The following is a 21,119-nucleotide window of genomic DNA, read 5'->3' as shown; positions in this document are numbered from 1 at the left end:
ATTTATAGGACTGATTTCTTTCACTTAATGTTTTAAAAATGAGTAACATTTTTTTCTATGTAGGTGATTTTGTCACTGAGTTTTTTAAAATTTGCCGTCGAAAGGAGTCAACTGATGAGATTCTCGGACGATCCACATTTGAGGAAGAAGGAAGAGGTGACACCTTTCTCCTTTTTTAAAAGTTATTTTCAGATGTTCCGGCAACTTTTCATCTATTTTTCTAATTTGAGTTATGTTGGGGAAGCAAGTTTTGATGAACTAGGCAGCTACCGTTTTCTCCAGGCTATATACCCTGAGCTTAAAACATTGTGTGATTAATAAGTTCTTTCCACCAAAAATGTAAGATATTTCGAAAAGCAGGGTTTTAGAGGTTTATTTTTGAAGTTCCCTGGGCAGAAATTATGCTACACCTTTGTCAATCATGCATCCATATAAAGCTGAACATGTGTATTAGTAAAAAGTCACTAATGAAAAGAGTGACTAAAATATTCTGTACAGTCATCAGTTTATTCATCACTTTAACCTGCCAGGGTTGGTGATATAATATGTATTCATTTCTGTTCTTTTTATAGAAGTTGCTGATATAACTCATGCTTTGTCAAAGTTGACAGAGCCTGCACCGGTTCCAATTCATAAATTATCAGTTTCAAATATGGTACACACTGCAAAGAAGAAAATACGAAAACAGAGAGGTGTAGAAGAATCACCACTGAATAATGATGTCCTCAATACTATTCTCTTGGTAAACTAAATGTAATGTTTTTATATGTCTTTATGCACACTCATTTATTCATTATCTATTCAATCCCATCTATGTGGCAGGCACTGGATTGGGAATATAAAATGAGTAAAACATCGTCTCCACATTGAGTCCCCACTAGTGTAGTGGGAAGAAGGAAAGTAAATAGTAGTTACAGTACCATGTTACATGTGAGAATTCTGGCAAAGGGGCTGTGAGAACACAGCAGAGGGTGCATCTGTCTCTGTCTGAGCAGTGTGGGGATCCGGGAAAGCTTCGTAAAGAGGGACACTTGAGCTAAGTGTTAAAGGGAAGAAGGTTTAGAAGCAGAGGAATAGCAGAAGCCTGAGAGAGCATGTTGGACAGTTTGGTATATGGCAGGGTACTTCCCAGAGGGTGGCCAGGGATGAGGAGAGTAGCAGGTAACCTGCCATGTTGAAGCACTGGACTTCATCTTAACAGTTTAATGCCATTTTAAGCAGAAGGTTGACATGATCAGAATGGTATTCTCGAAAACTTTCTTTCACAACAGTCCAGAGAAAACTTTATAGCGAGTACTAGAAGGGGCTAGGGTGTCTCCTAGGTATAGGGTGGTGGAACAGGCCTGGCCTAGGAGCCATACACAGGGTTTAATCCTGACTTATGGTATGACTCTGAACAAGCCATTTAACTTCAGTTTCTTCATCTGAAATGAGTCTAATAAAAACCTGCGAGATTGTTGTGAGTACTAAAGGACCTTCTGTTACACTGGCATAAAATAGGCCTTTGCTAAATGATAGCTACTCTTACTATAATTGTAGTTATAATCGTACTTCTGGCAATTTGTGCACTAAGACTTTCTTGGGAAAAACCTTCAAGAGTAGTGCAATGAAAAGAATATAGGACTTGAAAACTTGATGTTAATCTTATCCCTGCTGTTTACCTGAGCAAGACTTTTAGCCACATTTTTAGTTTGTATATTTGTAAGATGTGGGCACTGATACGTAGTTCACATAGTGGTAGGAGAATAGGATTCTGTTTGTAAATGTGCTTAGTAGTGGAGGTTGGCACTTGGTAGTTCCTCTCATTTAAAAAAGTCTGTTCAGCATGTTCTGTAATACGTGGCAAAGTATGCATAGTAAAAGGAATTACAAGTCAGCAGTACCACAAAACACTTGGGAAGAATAGTGATAAAAGGATTGAAAGTAAATTTCTATAGAGAAGGCCCCTTTTTGAGAATGTATCCTTAGAGATTTTATTCCAGTTATATAGCTTTTTACCACTTCTCCACACCCTCTCTCACACACCCTCACACACACACACACACACACACACACACTCTCTCTCTCTCTCTCTCTCTCTCTCTCTCTCTCTCTCTCTCTCTCTCTCTCTCTCTCTCTCCCTCCCTCCCTCCCTCCCTCCCTCCCTCCCTCCCTCACACATGTTAACAGAAATCATGTGGAAAAGATATACTGGTCATTACAGGTTTAGTCTGCTTCCCACTTTCTATGGGTATCTCGTAAGATAAAATTACAGGTCTTCAATATCATACTTTTAGCATTTCATATATAAAAACCCATGGATGATGATTCTCTACAGAGCCTCATGAATGTTTGGGTGTTTTAAAATTTTCTTTTATAGTTTTGTCTTTTTAATAATAACATTAAAAAAAATTTAATGATATTGGATGAGCCTGAAATCATAGTGAAGAGATTCTGGTTTTGCATTTTGTAAACTAAACAATTCACAGAACCAGGTGGTTACATTCAAGAAAAATCTGATTTTAAAATCGACTAGTCACTGAAACAGTGTATTTTTGAAGAAAAATAGAAAATGTTTGGATATTGTAGAACTAACTGGGCAGTACAATAAGAGCATTCTCATCATTTTAAAAACAAAACCATTAAAAAGTCAGTGGTTATATGAGTTACAAAAGTCAAAATGAGAAATTTCGTTGAAGATGTGATTATTATTTTCTTTCTTCCTCCCTCCTAAGTTCTTATTCCCTGATGCTGCTTCTGAGAAACCGTTAGATGGGACTTCTTCAACAGACAACAGTAATCCTCCATTAGAGAGTGAAGAATATGTAAGTTAATTAATTAACTTACATATTAATGTATATATATGTAAGAATATGTAAGAATTATGTAATATGTAAGAATATGTAATATGTAAATATGTAATATGTAAGAATATATGTAAATATGTAATATGTAAGAATATGTAAGTTAATTACTTACATATTTAATTAATATTAAAATATTTTATTTTTTATTTTTTTATTTATTAAAAATTTTTAAAAATTTATTTATTTATTTATTTTTGGCTGCATTGGGTCTTCGTTGCTGTGTGTGGCCTTTCTCTAGTTGTGGCGAGCGGGGACTGCTTTTCGTTGCAGTGCGCGGGCTTCTCATTGGGATGGCTTGTCTTGTTGCAGAGCCACGGGCTCTAGGTGTGTGGGCTTCAGTAGTTGTGGCACGTGGGCTCAGTAGCTGTGGCTCACGGGCTTAGTTGCTCTGCAGCACATGGGATCTTCCCGGACCAGGGCTTGAACCTGTGTCCCCTGTATTGGCAGGCGGATTCTTAACCACTGCACCACCAGGGGAGCCCTAAAATATTTTAAATGCATTGAATTTCTAGGGGTTTTGCTATATTTCTAGCAACAGTTATGAAATCTAGTTCACAACAATGACTACTGTAAACAGTTTTATAGCTCTACACCTGTCATTTAAGCTTTCTTTTCTCAATTTATCAAAGACTTGGATGAGGAAAACGTGAAAATTTTCTAGCACTCACTATAAAGCTTTTTCTGTTTTGAAATAAGGATCTTTTTATTTTAAAAATCACCTTAGTAAAACTTGAGTGAAGATGATATCATGGCCTTCATTCAGACAATGCCCTACTATAGAATATTGGCATAGATACATATTTTGGGTAGAACTTTTCTGGAAACAGTGAAAAAAATAACAAATATATTGTGCATGGTTATAGGATTGCCTTCATTTTACACTTTTCATAAATCATCAAATTTACGTTTTGCAGCAGATTCTACTTTGTGTTTCAAAACTGGACAGAGAGTGGAAAATTCTTTAGTGAAGTAACATGTAAAATGAAGTAAAATTTTCATGTTTTCCTCTTTCAAGTCTTTGATAAATTGAGAAATGAGAGTTTAAATGACAGGTGTGCAGATATATCAAATTGTTAACAGTTATTTTGGGGAAGTGATTTCGTGAACTGAGGAGGAAAAGCAGGCCTTACATTTTCAGTTTATACAGTTCTGATTTTATGTTTTTAATTTTGACAAGTGTGTACTCATTTGTAATTAAAAGATTTTTATAACAATACATGAAATTTGGAATATATCTTAAAGATTCCACAGAAGAAATTGAAAGCTATAACTTTAGGCTCACTAAACTATAGCTTCACTTTTTGATACTTATAGACATCTTGAAAACATGGAGCTGCCTAAGAACAATTTAGGCAATAATGTATTAGACATTTGATAAAAGCCGGTTTGGTAGGATAGATTAATTTCAGTATTAAAATCTCTACCTACACAGTTTTTGATTATACATGTAAATATGTTGTTAACAAGTTTTGCTTTGTTTCTGTTTTGTTAAATTTAGAATCTCTACAATCAGTTCAAATCTGCACCATCTGATAGTTTAACATACAAATTGGCTTTGTGTCTTTGTATGATCAATTTCTACCATGGAGGACTGAAAGGAGTGGCACATCTCTGGCAGGAGTTTGTTCTTGAAATGCGTTTCAGATGGGAGAACAACTTTCTGATTCCAGGGTAATAATTTCAGTTTCCAGCTTTAGAGATAGGATTTTTGTTTGTTCGCAAAATTTGACTTTTGACCCATTAATTCTCCTCTTCTAGGAAATCTGCCCTAAGAAAGTGGTAAGAAACATAGGACACGATTTCTTTTCAGAGGTATTCACTGCAGCAAATTTATAATAGGAAAAAAAAAGTTAAACAACCTAAATATCAAACATTAAGGAATGGTTAAATAAATCATGATATGTCTCTATAATGGAAAGTTTTTTTTCCAAGAATCTCTAATAATATAGAAAGTGATCACAATATTTGTAGTAAAGTAGAATATAGTGTTATGTATACAGTGTGCTTTCAACTATGCTTTCAATTATGCTGATAGAGAATATTGAAAAATATATAGAATATATATAGAAATATGTATAGAAAAATAATTGGAAAGAAATACAACCAGATGTTAACAGTAGTCTTCCCAGGTGTGAATTATGTTTTTATTTTGCTCTTTATACATTTGTGTATACATTTGTGTTCTAAATCTTCTGTCATGAACATACATTTTTATAGTTGGAAAAAAACATCTTTAAAGTTCATAAGTTCAGGTATTAGACATTACCTATAATTTTTTGGTATAATTTATATTGACATTTCATTTAAAGAGTTTAGTTAGCATATATGTTGGTACTGCATAGGTTACTGCCCATTTACCTGTGCTACTCAAACTAAGGGAGGAGAGTCATGATATAAGTAATATAAAGTGGTATTTGATCCAAAAATGTTTACTCTTCGGTCATTTGCCAGCCTCTGCTTAGCTGGATTCTCTCGTGGCCGATTACTGGGAACCTAGTGATTTAGCCTAGGGGCAGTCCAGGCTCCCTTTAGCAAAAGAGAGGTGGAGATCAATGGATTTTATATTGAGAATCCACCATAATGATTGAGAAATGAATATATAGTATAATCTCTTTTGTAAGGCATGAAATACTACATGCTAGCTACTTCCTAGGGTGAATTTCTAGGCTTTAAAATTTTTTTCAAGTTTCTGTTAGCTTGAGAGCTATCACTAGTTTGCTGTTACTGTTGGTGAATTATGGACTAGGGGGATAAAATAAATTTTGATCTTTTAATTTTATTTGGTCCATCTCAGTTGCCTTATCTATAGAAACCTAGTTCTGATTTCTTATCAATGTGGCTAAAATATATGGTAGTATAAAAATATGAATATCTGAAGCAGTTTTACTAAGCTGTTTTTCCCACTACTTTATTTGATAGATTAGCAAGTGGACCCCCAGATCTAAGATGTTGTTTACTGCATCAGAAACTACAGGTAAAGATTTCCCAGTGACAGTATATAAATGTGGTCTTGGTTCAATCGGAGCTTATTCTGATATTAAATGTGATAATGGATTATAGGCTATTCTCATTGTCGTGCTGTAGGTTACTTAAGTCATTGTCATTCACAACAAGGTCCAGGGAAAGGGTGGAGAATGAAAATAAAATATTCAAGTAGTGGATAGATTTTTATTTTACTGTAACTGTCACCGGCGGAACGGCAATTTCCTCAGTCCTTGTCCTCCCCAAGGAAAAACTTCAGTCGAGAGACATAGAGCAGTTTTAAGCAGCGGAAGTTTTATTAAGCAAAGCGGAAGTACACTCCTGAGAAAGGATGAGAGCGCGCTTTCTGGAAACAGAAGCCATCCTGCAGTGGGGATAGGGTTGGCTTTTCAGGCGGAAAGTCCCTTCATGTGTCATTTGACTGACAAGTTGATTGACAGCTTTAGGTTACGTAACTTTTCTCCTCGTGCGCAGGCACTTAACGCATAAGCACCCAAGTGAAACCCATGGGCGTGGGGGGAAAACCATAGTGCTCATTTATTACAAATACGGCAAAATGAGCCCTGGGTTACTTTGAATCACCTTTTAGGTCTTGGTGCTCCTGCGCCAACCTATGCTGGTGGGTTTTATCTAGCTTGGTGGTAATAAGGCTGGAAACTTAGCGGTCCTTGACCACAAAAGGGAGGATCTCTGGGCGTGTTCTGATCACCGGTGTCCAGGTGGGGGAGAGAAGGATGACCCTGTCCAGAATGGGGCGGGGACCTGCTCATGTCTGACTAACTGCCTAACAATTCAAATATGAATGTTTTTTCAGATGTTAAATTGTTGTATTGAAAGAAAGAAGGCACGTGATGAGGGGAGAAAGACAAGTCCTTCAGATAATGTAACTAATACGTATTCAGGGGATGCTGGAAAATCTGGAGACCAGCTGGGGCCAGACAATCTAAAAGATATGGATAAGGAAAAGGGAGAGGTGGGAAAATCATGGGATTCTTGGAGTGACAGCGAGGAAGAATTTTTTGAATGCCTAAGTGATACTGAAGAACTTAAGGGAAATGGACAAGAGAGTGGCAAGAAAGGAGGACCTAAGGAGATGGCAAGTTTAAAGCCAGAAGGACGACTCCATCAGCATGGGAAACTTACACTGCTACATAATGGAGAACCTCTCTATATTCCAGTGACCCAGGTAGGACATGGACTGGTTCTTTAAGTTTTATTTTTTGTTGTTTATATAACTTTATCCTAGTAAGAGATGATTGCTTTGGGTAGAGGCAATTCTTTAAACAGTTCTATGTTCAAAGATCTATAAATTTGACTATTGGGGCTTTTAGGTCTACTATTTGTACAACTGAGAAATGTTTTGAAGTTTCAGTAGATAGTAGCTCATCATGTATAAGGTGATCTATTAGTTCATGTTAAACTTAGTGGTGGGTACTCAGGTGTTTAAAAAAACAAAATCCAAAAACATTGGAAGAACAAAAGTAAAAATTCTTGAATTATATAATTAGTTTTTATCTGTTCTAATATGCAGTTTGAATCCAATTTATACCATTAGGAAGTAGAATAGCAACAACTCAAAACCTAAGGAAGAGCAATAGTTTTTGTTGGGCTTTTTTGCATAGGTAATAAGTGAATACATTTTATTGTGAAAAACTCAATCTAGAAAAAGTAAAAGCCACCACCCACTAATTCCAGTTCTCATCTGTAGAAGTAACCACTATTACTGGTTTGGGTTATAATTTCTTACACCTGTTTCTATGCTTTGATGTATGTATGTGTATGCATATGACACATAGTTTTGTGGATTTTTAAAAATGTGTGCATTGGTGTGTAGTTTTTTAACCTAATGTGTCTTGAAGATCTCTTCATGTCATTACATGTAGATCTACTTCATCTCTTAAATTGCTGTGTAATATTCCACGGCATGGAAGAGCGATAAGCTTATTGAACCATTCCCTTCTTAATGCACAATATATGTTATTTGCAGCTTATTGCTATTACAGTGCTACAGTAATGTAGCAGATTCTTGTAGTTTTTCATATATTATCTGTTCACATATAAGTGTTTCTCTAAGGAAGAAATGAGAAATGGAATTTCTAGAAAAACAGATATATAAGCTATAAAATTCCTCTTCAGAAGGGCTGCACCTATTTTATACCCTGTCATTGATGAATATAGGAGTAAGGGAATTACATTCTCTCCCCAACTTTCCTTTCATACTTTCTTCCTCCATAAATATGTATTGAGTGTCTAATATATGCCAACCACTGTCCTAGACCTTAGGATTTTAGTAGCAAACTATATAGTAAGGTTCTTGCACTCACATTACTTGTATTCATATTTTATTTAATTTTTTTTTTTAGTTGACATTACCAGTCAAAAAAATTTTTGCCAATATGACGGGCAAAAGTGGTATCTCAGTGTTCTAGATTGTAGTTCCCTGATTTTTGATGAACCTAAGTATCTTCTAATATGTTTATGCCATCCTTTCCTGTGAATTGCATTCCATTTTTCTTTTAGGTTGCTGTCCTGTTCTTATTGATATATATGAGTCCTTCATATATTAGATATAAATCCTCTGTTATATACATTGTGTATGTTTTCTCCTAGTTATTTTAAAAACATTTGTTTACTTATCTATTGAGTTAATAAATTATAACTAAATAAAGTGCACAAATCTTAAGTGTACAGCTTGGTGAGTTTTTTCATATTTAAAAACCTACGTAAAACTAATAGAATGTTATATGTCAGTTATATCCCAATAAAAAAATTAACTCAGAAAAATAAAAAATAAAAAAAATAAAAATAAAAACTCATGTAACTATCACCCATATCAAGATATAGAAAATTCTCATCATCCTAGAACAGCAATAATCAGTAGAACTTTCTGTGAAGATGGACACATATATTTTCTATCTGTGTTCTCTAGTACTATAGCCATTATCTATATGTAGCTATTGAGTGCTTGAAATGTGGCTAGTGCAACTAAGGAACTGAATTTTTAATTTAATTTTTTAAAATTTAAATAGGCAGATGTATTGAGTACTCCCCTCCAGGTGACTCTTTTTTCTAACTTATATCAGCATAGGTTAGTTTTGTCAATTTTTGAATATCATAAATGTAATCATACTTTGCTTGCTCTTTTGTGTATGAATGGAATTATGTACTCTTGTGTTGTGCTTTTTTATTTAACAGCCATCTGTGAGATTCATCTATGTCACTATATGAATCAGTATTTGTGCACATTTTATTACTTTATAGTATTCTGTTATATGAATATGCCACTCGATTCTTATATTGCTTATCCATTCACCTGTTGATGCAATTTGAGTTGTTTACAGTTTGAGCTATTATAAACAAATGAAAATTCTTATGTGTCTTTTGGTGAACATACTCATTTTCTTTTGGATATATTCTCAAGAGCAGAATTGTTGGGCCATGTGGTAGCAATATGTTTGAGCTTTAGTAGATATTGCTAAACAGTCTTCCAAAGTGGTTGAACTAATTTACATTCCCTCCAACAATGCATAATAATTGTGGTTTATTCCACATAATCTCTTAACATTTGGTGTGTCAGGGGTCCCAACACTACTCCCAGGTTTGATGATTTGCTTGGAGGACTCACAGGACTCAGTATATAGTCATGCTCACAGCTGTAACTTAATAGAGCAAAGGGACACAAAGCAAAATCAGTGAAAGGAAATGGCACATGGGACAAAGTTCAGAGGATATCAAGCACAAGCTTCCAAGAGTCTCCTCGCAGTACAGTCACACAAGATGCACTTAACTCCACAACTGATCGTGACCACATGTGAAATGTTATCTATCTACTAGGGAAACTTGTCAGAGGCTCAGTGCTCAGGGTTCTTTTTACTGGGGCCTGGTCACAAAGCACCCTCTGCCCAACATGTGCCAAAATTCCAGACTCCCAGAAGGAAAGCAGGTATTCAGCATAAACCATATTGTTTGCACAAAGAGTTTACGCATAGTGAACCATTTTTATCAGTTCTGAGTATGGTGGGACTCTGCCGGAATCCAGCTTCCCAGAAGCCAGCCGAGGGCCAACTTTGCAAACAGGCCTTTCTGAGGATAATAGTCTAAGGCCTGCTATGTTAACTCTTCTCTGCACACTTGATAATTTCAGTCATTTTAATTTTTGCCTTTCTGAGGGGTATGTAGTAGTATCTCATGTTTTTACATTTCCCTGGTGAATAATGACAACACATTTTCATATATTTATTGCCCATTTGGATATTTTCTTGGTCAAGTGCCTGTTCAAGACCTTTACCTATTTTTTCAAAGTTAGTCATCTTTTTCCCTGTTGCTTTGTAGGAATTCTTCATATATTCTGGATATGAGTTCTGAGGTGTATATATCTGTATCTGTCTGTCTATCTGTCTACCTATAACAAATAGTTTCTACTAGTTGGTGGCTTGCCTGTTCACTTTCTTAATGATGCCTTTTGTTGAATAGGCATTTTAAGTTTTAATAAGGTCCGATCTACCAATATTTTTCTTATGTGGATACTGCTTTTGTCTCCTGTTAAGAAATTAACTACCCCAGGGTCCTGGAGATATTCTCTTGTGTTTCCTTCTGGAAGCTTTATGGTTTTACCTATCACATTTATGTTTGTGATCCACCTCAGATTGACTGTGTTTGGTGTGTGGAAGAGATTAAGATTCTCTTTTTTCTGTAAGGGTGTACAGTTGTGTTCCAACACCATTATTCAGAACACCTGCCTTTTCCCACGGAGTGGCAGTGACATCTTTGTTGTAAATCAAGTGATTGTATGTGTGTTGGTCTCTTTCTGGACTATTTATTCTGTTAGTCTCTTTGTTTATCCTTGTGCCAGTAATGTACTGTCCTTATTACTATAGTTTTATAAAAATCTTTCTATCTTGTAGTTTAAATCTTCTAACTTTGTTCTTCAAGATTATCTTGACTCTTCTTTTCCTTTTTATGTAAATTTGAGAAACTGTTTGTCAGTTTCCACACATAAAATAATCCTGCTGGGATTTTAATTCATATTGTATCAAATTAGATTTAGAATTAGCATTGCATTGCATTGCATTGGAGAGAATTGATATCTTAACAATATTGAGTCTCGTGACCATGAAATGTCTTGCATTTTATTGAATGTTCCTTTTACTTTCCCTCATCAGTGTTTTTTAGTTTTTAATGTAGAGGTTTTGCATATCTTTTATTAGATTTATGTCAAAGTATACTGTTTGTAATTTTTCAAATATTGTAAATGGTATTTTAAAATTTCATTTAAAAACATTTTCCCTGATATGTAGAAATAGTTTATTATTGTATACTGACCTTGAATCTAACAATCTTATTACATTCACTTATTGTTTCTAGTATATTTGGAGTTTTCTATACACACAGTCATGTTATCTGTTAATAGACAATTTGAATTATGATTTTCTGGCCTGTACACTCTTTAATTCTTTTTCATTTCTTATTGTACTGGCTAGGATCTCAGGTACAGTGTTGAACAGTGGACATCCTCCTCTTGTTCCCAGTCTCAGAAGGAAAGCATGTGATAATCTTTGAGTGTATCTGGTGTAGGTTATCATTTACCATATGAAGGAAATTTTCTCCTATCCCTAGTTTCTGAGAGTTTTTATCATGATCAGGTATTGTATTTTATCAAATGTTTGTCCTGCATATTGAGGTAATCATAAGATAATTGTGAGTTTTAAATGAAATAGTGAGTTTTAAATATGATAAGTGAATGATACCATGTCTAGTCCAAAATAAGTACTCAAATTTTGGCTATTCTTTTTTTTTTTTTTTTTTTAAATTGGAGTAAAATTGCTTTACAATGTTGTGTTACTTTCTGCTGTACAATGAAGTGAATCAGCTGTATGTATACCTATATCCCCTACCTCTTGGACCTCCCTTCCACCCCCCCACCCATCCCACCCATCTAGGCCATCACAGAGCACCAAGCTGAGCTCCCTGTGCTATACACCAGGTTCCCACTAGCTATCTATTTTACGCATGGTGGTGTATTTATGTCAAACTTAATCTCCCAATTTTGTCCCACCCTCCCGTTCCCCCCGCCCCCCCGCCATGTCCACATGTCTGTTTTCTACATCTACGTCTCTATTCCTGCCCTACGAATAGGTTCATCTGTACTGTTTTTCTAGATTCCACATATATGCGTTAATATACGGTATTTCTGGCTTACTTCACTCTGTATGACAGACTCTAGGCTATTATTCTTTTGAGGACTTTTTCTTATATAAGACCTAAGAGGCTAGTATCGCTTCTCAGGCTGCAAGGATTGACTTAAAAGGTTTTTTAACCAGTTTTCATATTTTGAGATGGGTTGATCAGTTGTAATAATTGTGCAGTGGGATGTTGGGATGATTGCTTGATAATTTTAAACATGGATTCTGTTAACTTTTTTTTTCCATGCTTATATTGTTTCTTTGCCAGGTGGCTGTCATTTATGACATTAGTTTTGTTTGTTTGTTTGACAGGCCTTACCTTTTTGCTTCTTTATATTATTTTAAAAGTAATTATATTTTAGATACTTCATCACTAACTGTTAGTACTAGGACAGACTATTCTAATGCTAGAAACCAAGTGTATATTTTTTCAAATTTTGTTGGAGTGCATGCAGTTGGTATTGAGGTCTTGTGGCATAGACTGGGATGTAGGAATCTAGCAGAGCTAGATTTGTAGCCTGGCACCACCCTTATTTTTAACTAGTATTGCTAGTAGAGGCTATGTTTCCTTTCTGAGCCTTGTTTTTCTCTCTTAAAAAAAAGTTTGCATTTTCTAGAATTTTATATAAATTTTATGTAATTACAGTATGGTTCTTGTGTGTGTGTGTGTGTGTGTGTGAATTCTTCTAGCATAATTATTTTGAGATTCATATATGTTGTTGTGTGTATCAGTAGTTCATTCATTTTTATTGCTTAGTAGTGTTCCTCAGCATGGATATAGCACAGTTCATTTATCCACTTTTTGATAGACTTTCCAAAAATGGGCATAAGGAAGCTTTTAATCTTGATTGTAGTGACTGCTTCATGGGTATGTACTTAACAAATGTACCCTTTAAATTATTGTATGTTGATTATACTTCAAAAAAAACTTTAAAAATTTGTCATATGATCAGTGATTGACAAGAAAAAAATGAAAGTATTTCTGTCTTGTTCTAATGTATCTTCAGTTTGAAAACCCTATTTATTTATTTATTTAATAAACAAATATTAAATACTTTAAAAGCCAATAATAGTTTGTATTACTCTGGGTTGTTCAGGGTTAAATTACGTATCATATTTAAAGATATTTGGCATGTAAGTGTTCAGTGAAGTTTAATTTTTTATGTGCTTTTTCCAACTTTTAATTAACAGTACTCCCTATTTTTAATGAACTTGTTGCATATATGTTGGTTTGATTGGGTTAATGAAGCGTCAGAGGAAGTTGTTCTGGAAGCTCAAGCTTTATTTTTCTTCAAAATGCTATGTCTTCCTCATTTATTTTAGATGCTTTAGTTTCCACATTCAAATTTGTAATCCAAATCTGGAATCATTTAAACGTATTTTTCTCTCAACATGCATCTTATGGATTCAGAAATTAACTTTTGTCTCACCTTTAGGTAAATCGGGGCAAATTTTTAATCTGTTTTACTTTCTTACTTTAAAGTTAATCTTATTTGAATTATAACCATTGTATATGTACTTATAGAAAATGTTTGGAATTCAAAATGATCCCAGTTGAAACCATTAAAATTTCAAACTTTAGAAATTAGCTTAAAATGTGCTGTTAATCCATTGCCACTTCACCAAAAAAAAAAAAAAAAAAGTAAATAATAAGACTTTATATAGGTCCCACTTCTAAGAACTTAAATACACTCCCTTATTCCTTTCATGTAGACTTAGGCCAACCTAAAATTTATGGCTAGGAAAGGGTTAAGAATTTTACTCAGCATTTTAGAGCCAGGGCTAGAAGAGAAATTTGTAGAGAATCTGTTAAAGCAGGAGTTCTTAGGTTAGTGGATTAGATCCAAACTAATAGTTCTCAAAGCCAGCGTTAGATGGATGTCCTAGATTCTCCCTTCATTTTGCCACTTGAGAGTTTGCCACTTCGATGATGTTGGGCAAGATGCTATCTCTGCATTCAGTTTCACCACATGTAAAATGCCCTGATCACTTCTCGGTGATCAGTGATGAGATCATGTGTATGAGAAAGCTTTGGGCATGTTCAGAAATGGTACATGTAAGAATGTGTGGCCCTCATGCTCTTTGTATTCCTCTTGATCATGTTGTTCACTTACAGTTGGCCAGAGTTCCCAGGTGGGAGGGGTGGTCAGTATCCTTTCAGTATCTCCTCCCTTCCCTCAGGAGGCTAAAGGACAATGAACAGGAGTTCCTTTTTAATGGAAATAATGAGGGCCTCTGCTTCTGAGTATACTGCTTCATTGGAGATTCATGTTATTTTTGAATCTGAGGAATTTTGATATCATAGGGAAAGTAGAGTAGAAAACTTAAAATACAACCTAAGTATTTTGTCTCTAATTTCAAGTGTTTTTTGAGCTTATGCCAGGATCTATTCTTCACAACAGTGAGTCACATAAAGCTGGAGTAATTGCCCAAGGTTATACAGCTGGGATTCAAACACAGGCATGTTGTTTCTAGAGCCCAAACTCTTAACCAGTCTGTCATACTGTCTTAACAATTATTATTCAACCCCAAGTATCAGTGTGAGACTTTGAAAGTGATGCATTTTCATTGTAGAGAAAGCAAAACAAAAGCTCGTAATTCCATAATCCAGAGATAATCACTGTTAAAGTAGTTCCTTCCCATTTTTTCCTATATCAAACCATTTCTCTGTTATTGTACATTCAGATTCTTTCCAATTTTCACACTGTTATAAATAATACTACAGTGATATTTCTAGAAGTGGAATTCTTGGGTCAGAGGGCATCGTCATAAATGCTTGCCATGTATTGATTTCAGATTGTTGTCTGGGAAGATTTATATTCTCTCCAGCACTGTTTGTAAGTGCCCTTGTAAGTTTGTTTCAAAAATGAGAATGATATAAGAAAAAAGTTACTTTCTTTTGTTTGTTGCTGTGTTTTGAATGCCATACCTTTGCCATGCTTCTACTTTATTTCTGACAGATATCTGCAAAAATTTATCTCTGTGGAAGTGGTTCTCAACTGGGGAGTGTGTTTTGCCTCCCAGGGGTATTTGGCAAGGTCTGGAAACATTTTTGATTGCCATGAGGTGGAGTGGTACTACAGGCAGTAGTGGTACCACTACAGCACGCAGAGGCCAGAGATATGCTGCTAAACATCCTGCAATGCATAGAACAGGCACCACGACAGAATTATCCAGTCTAAACTGTCAGTAGTACTGAGGCTAAGAAAACTTGCTTTATAGTAAGCTCCTGAAATCTAGAAGGAATCTATTTATTGACAAGACACTTACTTCTGCTAGGTCTTATCCTATTTAGGAATAAAGGAGTTCATGTTTTTCTGGCTTTAACAACAAAGCAGGCAAGATTTGTTTGGTTAGTCTCTGGTTGTTGAGTTCTTCATATTTCAAATATAAAATCTAATGGAATCAATTCTCAGAGAACTTTCCTAAGCCCCTCTGAACAGTTTTGAAATGTTTTCTGTCTCTCTCTTAATGATTCTACAGTTGTATTTTCCTTTAGATTTGCCTTAGCTGCTGTTTTATTTGAGGTTACCATTAAAATATATAATGTCTCTGATTCCCCAAAGTAAAAAACAACTTCTTATGGGAATTGGTAGTTTGAATGTGTTTGGAACATAAACTCAAAGCTACTCCTCCAACATAAAATGTAGTTATTTGGGGTTCAATTCTTTTCAATTTTCTTCTCTTACTAGGTATAATAAAAACCTTGTTGCAACTAGTAGTGGCATTCATAAAAATATCTTAGGACTTCATTTCTTTATCATTAATAGGCAGGAAAATGTTCAGTGCGTCCAGTTCCTCTCTTAGCTATGGTCAAGGAAACATGATAATCTTATCTGTTGGCTGGCGGGCAGGTGGTGGGGGGCGGTGCGCTGACAGTCATATTTATTCTTCTTGTTACTTTTTCACATAGGTTCCAAAAAACTGGCAAATTTCTCTGAATTCTTTTAAATACATATCTTGTGACTGCTATAGCTGAAATAATTGTTGTCTTTGGTCTATTTTTATAGTTCTGCTTTCTCTAAAAAAAGCTATTCACGAGCTTTGTCCTTTTGTGCTTCGCAGGAACCAGCACCTATGACAGAAGATCTGCTAGAAGAGCAGTCGGAGGTTCTAGCTAAATTGGGTACATCGGCAGAAGGGGCTCACCTCCGAGCACGCATGCAGAGCGCCTGTCTGCTCTCAGATATGGAGTCTTTTAAGGTGGGTCACGTTATCAGAGTCTATTTTGAGCTATTCTGGGATGAAGCTGTGAAAGTCACTCTGTAAAGTGGTGTGAAGGCCTGCATGTCTCTTTTTTTTTATTAAATGTTTAGATTTTATTCGTAGTTACAACACCCTACCTCCATCTCCTAAAGGTCATAGCCAAACTTGCTTCTTGAGTTTAAAAAAGAAAAGAACAATCTTTTTTTTTTTAATGATTCTATTTTTTTTAAATAGATTTCTTTTATTTTATTTATTTTTGGCTGCGTTGGGTCTTCGTTGCTACGCGTGGGCTTTCTCTGGTTGCGGCGAGCGGGGGCTACTCTTTGATGCGGTGCATGGGCTTCTCATTGCGGTGGCTTCTCTTGTTGCGGAGCACGGGTTCTAGGTGCGTGGGCTTCAGTAGTTGTGGTGCACGGGCTCTAGAGTGCAGGCTCAGTAGTTGTGGTGCACGGGCTTAGTTGCTCTGCGGCATGTGGGATCTTCCCAGACCAGGGCTCAAACCCGTGTCCCCCGCGTTGGCAGGCGGATTCTTAACCACTGCACCACCAGGGAAGTCTGAAAAGAATAATCTTTGAATAATGGTTGGAAGTTGAGAACTGAATCATTGCTATATGTGGATTGGGATGTTTTCTTCCTTTAGGTGTGTTCAGTCAATTTAATGCAAGGTTTTTAGAAATCCTTAGGATTTAACATAGGCTGATTCATTCAGCAAACCTTTGATTGCCTACTTTGTGACAAGCACTGTGATTAGGTAATTAAGAAGTACAATGTTTATCCTCAGTTACAGTCTGTTGAGGTTGTGGGAGGAGATATGTAAATAATTACTATGTGATGAGTTCTCTTAGGAGAGCAAGGTCAAAAAGGTGACTGACTGTACTGAGTGGAGGTCATGGAAAATTTTTCTAAGAGTCACAGTTTAGGATGAATAGGCATTTGCTACCTGGAGAAGAATATTTTAGGCTTAGATACAGGCCTGTATCTAGAACACAAAGGATTCAGAGAATGGTGACACTTAGCTTATTAATTTAAAAACCAAGGGATGAAGAAAGTCTTTTTGGATTATGTATTTTTGAAAGCAGAGGCAAATCCATGTACATTAAAAAAAAAAAAAAAAAGGGTAGCTCAGTGGGCCACAGGGCTTCCTTTTCCTATTATTGATACTGTGAACTGTCTCCCATGCCCAGACTTTCTTCCTTAACCTACTGCTACCTGTGATGGCCTCCATTTCTTCATTCCACAGCTCCTACTCAGTCCTGCTTTTGTGCTAGGTAGGCCAGCCTGAGTTTGATATTTCAACATAAACACCCTGTGAAAACCTATGCTACTTTCATCTTCCCTGCTAGCAGAGAGTGACAATAAAAGGGAGTCTTTTTATTCCCTGCTTGTTTCCCCCATCTTTCCTAAAAGAAGAAATCTTCAGTAAACCTCTCAAGAGCTGCATGTTTTCAGTAGAGATTAGAAAGATACAGAAAATCTTTGAGTTCTATTCTGCTGTGAGGCAAGAAAAAGAGATGTGTTTTAAAACAGATAGTTGGTACAGTGGATAAAGAGAAGCCAGTTGGCTCTCAGGGTATGTGTTAAATCAGAAAGTTAGAGAAGGGAATTGGCTTAGGGTGTGTGTGCACAGTGGGAAGTACTAGCCTCCATAGCAGCTATTTTGTTACCTGACCTTTAGCTGCCTTCATATTCATCTGTCCCTGTTCTGCTACAGTGTCCTTGTAGAAGCATGTACAGGAGGAAATTCCAAATTGGAGCTGTAAAAGCTTTTTCCCATAGAAACCTTTGCCCCTCATGGTAAGGTGCTATATAATTCCTTTAACACGGTGCTTCAGCAAAACTGTGGTTCGTTAGACTCTTTTGGACTAACCTGGGTAATGTAAAAATCTCTTCAATAACATTGTTTTAACCAGAAAATAGATTATATGTCAAATAAGCAACTTACACACCTGCCACTATGTCGGAATCAGATAATATACTTAAGGAAATACGTAGTCACTCTAAAATAGGTACGGTGGTACGGTTGCCTTTCCCTTTCTGTATAGGGATGACTTGGTATTAGAGGCCATGGGAGAGTCCCCAGAGCTTTGCATAAATGCTGATAGGTACTTGAGGCACCTACACTGCACAATTCCAGAAGGACAGGGCCTGTTCTCGAGCATGCCCTTGGAGTATATACCTGTAAGAGTAGAAAGAAGATAAGCCATAGCTGAAGTGAGTCTTGAGCCTCTCCTAGTAGCGCTATGTTCTGTCTGGTATAGTAAGGACAACCAGAAGGAAGAATTCTGGTGTGAAATGTCTTTCTTTAACACATTCTGTAGTACAAGAGTTCAGTGTTGTTTTCTTTTTCAGGTTCGTTCTCTTCACTCAAGGCCTGTCTCTCTAGTTCCCTGAGATGTTTTCATGTGGGTGTGGTGTTGCCTGGTTCATATCCAGCCTTAGTTCATGAATCCTGAATCGTGCAGTGATCTTGACCCACTGCAGTTCACAGCAGTTTCTTGTTGCTGTGATGCCATAGCCCTTAGAGGTTTATGCTGTTGGCTGTCAGTTAAGAGCCCTCCTCTGATTTCTCACCCCTTTGGGGATTTCCTAAATTGGTGGGGATGATTATACTGGCAGCCAATAAGCTCAATAAGGAGAAGTTGGCAGTTTTGCTCTTCAAATTTAAGACTAACCATTCTCATCATGTTGGTTTTCATTTTGGTGTGAGGTTAATTTAAAAAGAAAGAAAATGACCATATGCTTAACACTTTTTAGTAATGCTTACATCACTTACTGTTTCAGGCAAGTAAATATAATACTCATAGCAGGATGAATATGTTGTGGTAGAGAATTATAACCAAAAAGGTATGTGTTTAATGTGTGTACACATATCCTTTGAATACTAAGGGGATGATATATATATGCCCATCCTTAATACTCTACTAATATATTACTGGGCACTTGCAAAAAGACCTCCATGCCTTACCACTAACACTGTAAAGCCTCTCCCTTTTTTTTCAGGCTTGAATGTAGAAGTACGTAAAGGATTTTGACATGCATCGTTGTTAATTCTATAGAATTATCCACTAAATAAAACTTTAATTAGTTTGGTTTCAGAAGCCTGAAAAACAATGATTTTAATTCCAATTCCTTAATGGCACAAAAGCAGATTTTAATTCCAATTCCTTAATGGCACAAAAGCAGTTTATGTAATGGTAACTTGTTATATAAAGCATGAGAATTTGATGGCTGAATAGAACATTTTTGAGGTTAGCTGATATTTATTGCAGTATCAGTATTGACTTATCGAGGAAAAAAAGAGCAGAACTTTTCCATCATTGGGTTATTATTCTGATCATGTTGTGTATTATTTAATTTACTTGACTTGAGCTTATTGATACTTTTCTAAGTATTGAGTAGTAGTTATGCTATAATTTTAAATTAACTTATATAACTTACAGTCTGAGATTTATTTTCACTTTACGTCAAATTTTTATTTCCAAATTCATCAAGTGAAAATGTTTTCTTTTTCTATAAAATGGGGACAGCAAAAATAAAGTACTTTTGGTGCTTTAACATTTGACCTGATTTAAAGGTGACACTGTAACTCAAGTCACATGCTAGATTTTGTAAAGATTAGTCTTTTTTTTTTTTTTTAATAAATTTATTTATTTATTTATTTTTGGCTGCATTGGGTCTTCGTTGCTGTGCGCAGGCTCTCTCCACTTGCGGCGAGCGGGGGCCACTCTCCTTTGCAGTGCACAGGCCTCTCACTGCCATGGCCTCTCTTGTTGCAGAGCACGGGCTCTAGGGCACTTGCGCTTCAGTCACTGTGACTCACAGGCTCTAGAGCGCAGGCTCAGTAGTTGTGGCTCACGGGCCCAGTTGCTCCGCCGCATGTGGCATCTTCCCGGACCAGAGCTCGAACCCGTGTCCCCTGCATTGGCAGGCGGACTCTCAACCAGTGCGCCACCAGGGAAGCCCAAGATTAGTCTTTTTTATAGAGATTAGTCTCTATCCTTTTTTTGAAAGTATGATTTTTGAAAACAGGTTTATCAGTAACTGTTGATTTTTATTTGATCCTGCTGAATTTTTTGTCTGTTTAGGCAGCTAATCCAGGTTGTTTTCTGGAAGATTTTGTGAGGTGGTACTCACCCCGGGATTATATTGAAGAGGAAGTGATTGATGAAAAGGGCAACATGGTTCTGAAAGGAGAACTGAGCGCCCGAATGAAGATTCCAAGCAATATGTGGGTAGAAGCCTGGGAAACAGCTAAGCCAATTCCCGCTAGAAGGCAAAGGAGACTCTTTGATGATACACGGGAAGCAGAAAAGGTAACTGACATTTGGGTATACTGCTAATTGTTGTTTCTAGTATTTTAAAAACTATGGTAGATATGAAAGCTTTGGACATACTTGAGAAGCAAAGCATTGAAATGTAATGAACCTTTTACATATTGAATATTCACATTTAAGGTTTTAGAACTGGTTACAGGTAGTCCAAAGAATAAGACATGCATATTTTACATAGAATGTTTACCATTGGACCATCTCACAGCATATGTCAAAAGCCTTAAGAATGATCATGTCTTCTGACCTAGCAGTTCTACTGCCAAAAACATGTATTAAAGGAATACTGAGAAATACATAAAGATCAGTGTTCAAGAATGATGTTCAAAAAGTTTCGTAGTGAAAAAGTAGATACAACCAGCATTTCCAAAAATAAGGCTTTGTTTAATAAATTATGACATAATCATTTAGTAACTACTTTGCAATTATTAAAAATAAAATTTGGAGTTCTGGAGAATATTGGCAGCCACCTGATACCAAGTTGTCCCACATACCCTTCCACCCACCCAACTCCCAAAAAACCCCATGAAATTAAGTAGAGTACAGAAATCCATGCTGTCAGCATTACTACAGTT

General features: G+C 36.1%; 1 protein-coding gene across 1 annotated transcript in view; it reads left to right on the top strand.

The window, feature by feature from the left end:
• RAB3GAP1 (RAB3 GTPase activating protein catalytic subunit 1) overlaps window positions 1-21,119 on the top strand; it is a 121,524-nt gene that overhangs the window by 80,979 nt on the left and 19,426 nt on the right. The window contains exons 12-19 of the mRNA XM_068545220.1: window positions 64-156; window positions 573-742; window positions 2,715-2,804; window positions 4,345-4,517; window positions 5,766-5,820; window positions 6,643-7,014; window positions 16,076-16,213; window positions 20,302-20,529. Coding sequence (XP_068401321.1) covers window positions 64-156; window positions 573-742; window positions 2,715-2,804; window positions 4,345-4,517; window positions 5,766-5,820; window positions 6,643-7,014; window positions 16,076-16,213; window positions 20,302-20,529 — 1,319 coding nt within the window. The remainder of the gene's footprint in view (window positions 1-63; window positions 157-572; window positions 743-2,714; window positions 2,805-4,344; window positions 4,518-5,765; window positions 5,821-6,642; window positions 7,015-16,075; window positions 16,214-20,301; window positions 20,530-21,119) is intronic.

This window comes from Eschrichtius robustus, chromosome 5 (genome assembly GCF_028021215.1).
Source record: "Eschrichtius robustus isolate mEscRob2 chromosome 5, mEscRob2.pri, whole genome shotgun sequence".
NCBI classification, from domain to species: domain Eukaryota; kingdom Metazoa; phylum Chordata; class Mammalia; order Artiodactyla; family Eschrichtiidae; genus Eschrichtius; species Eschrichtius robustus.
Note: the sequence above shows the minus strand (reverse complement) of the source record. Positions and strands in the feature narration are given on the sequence as shown.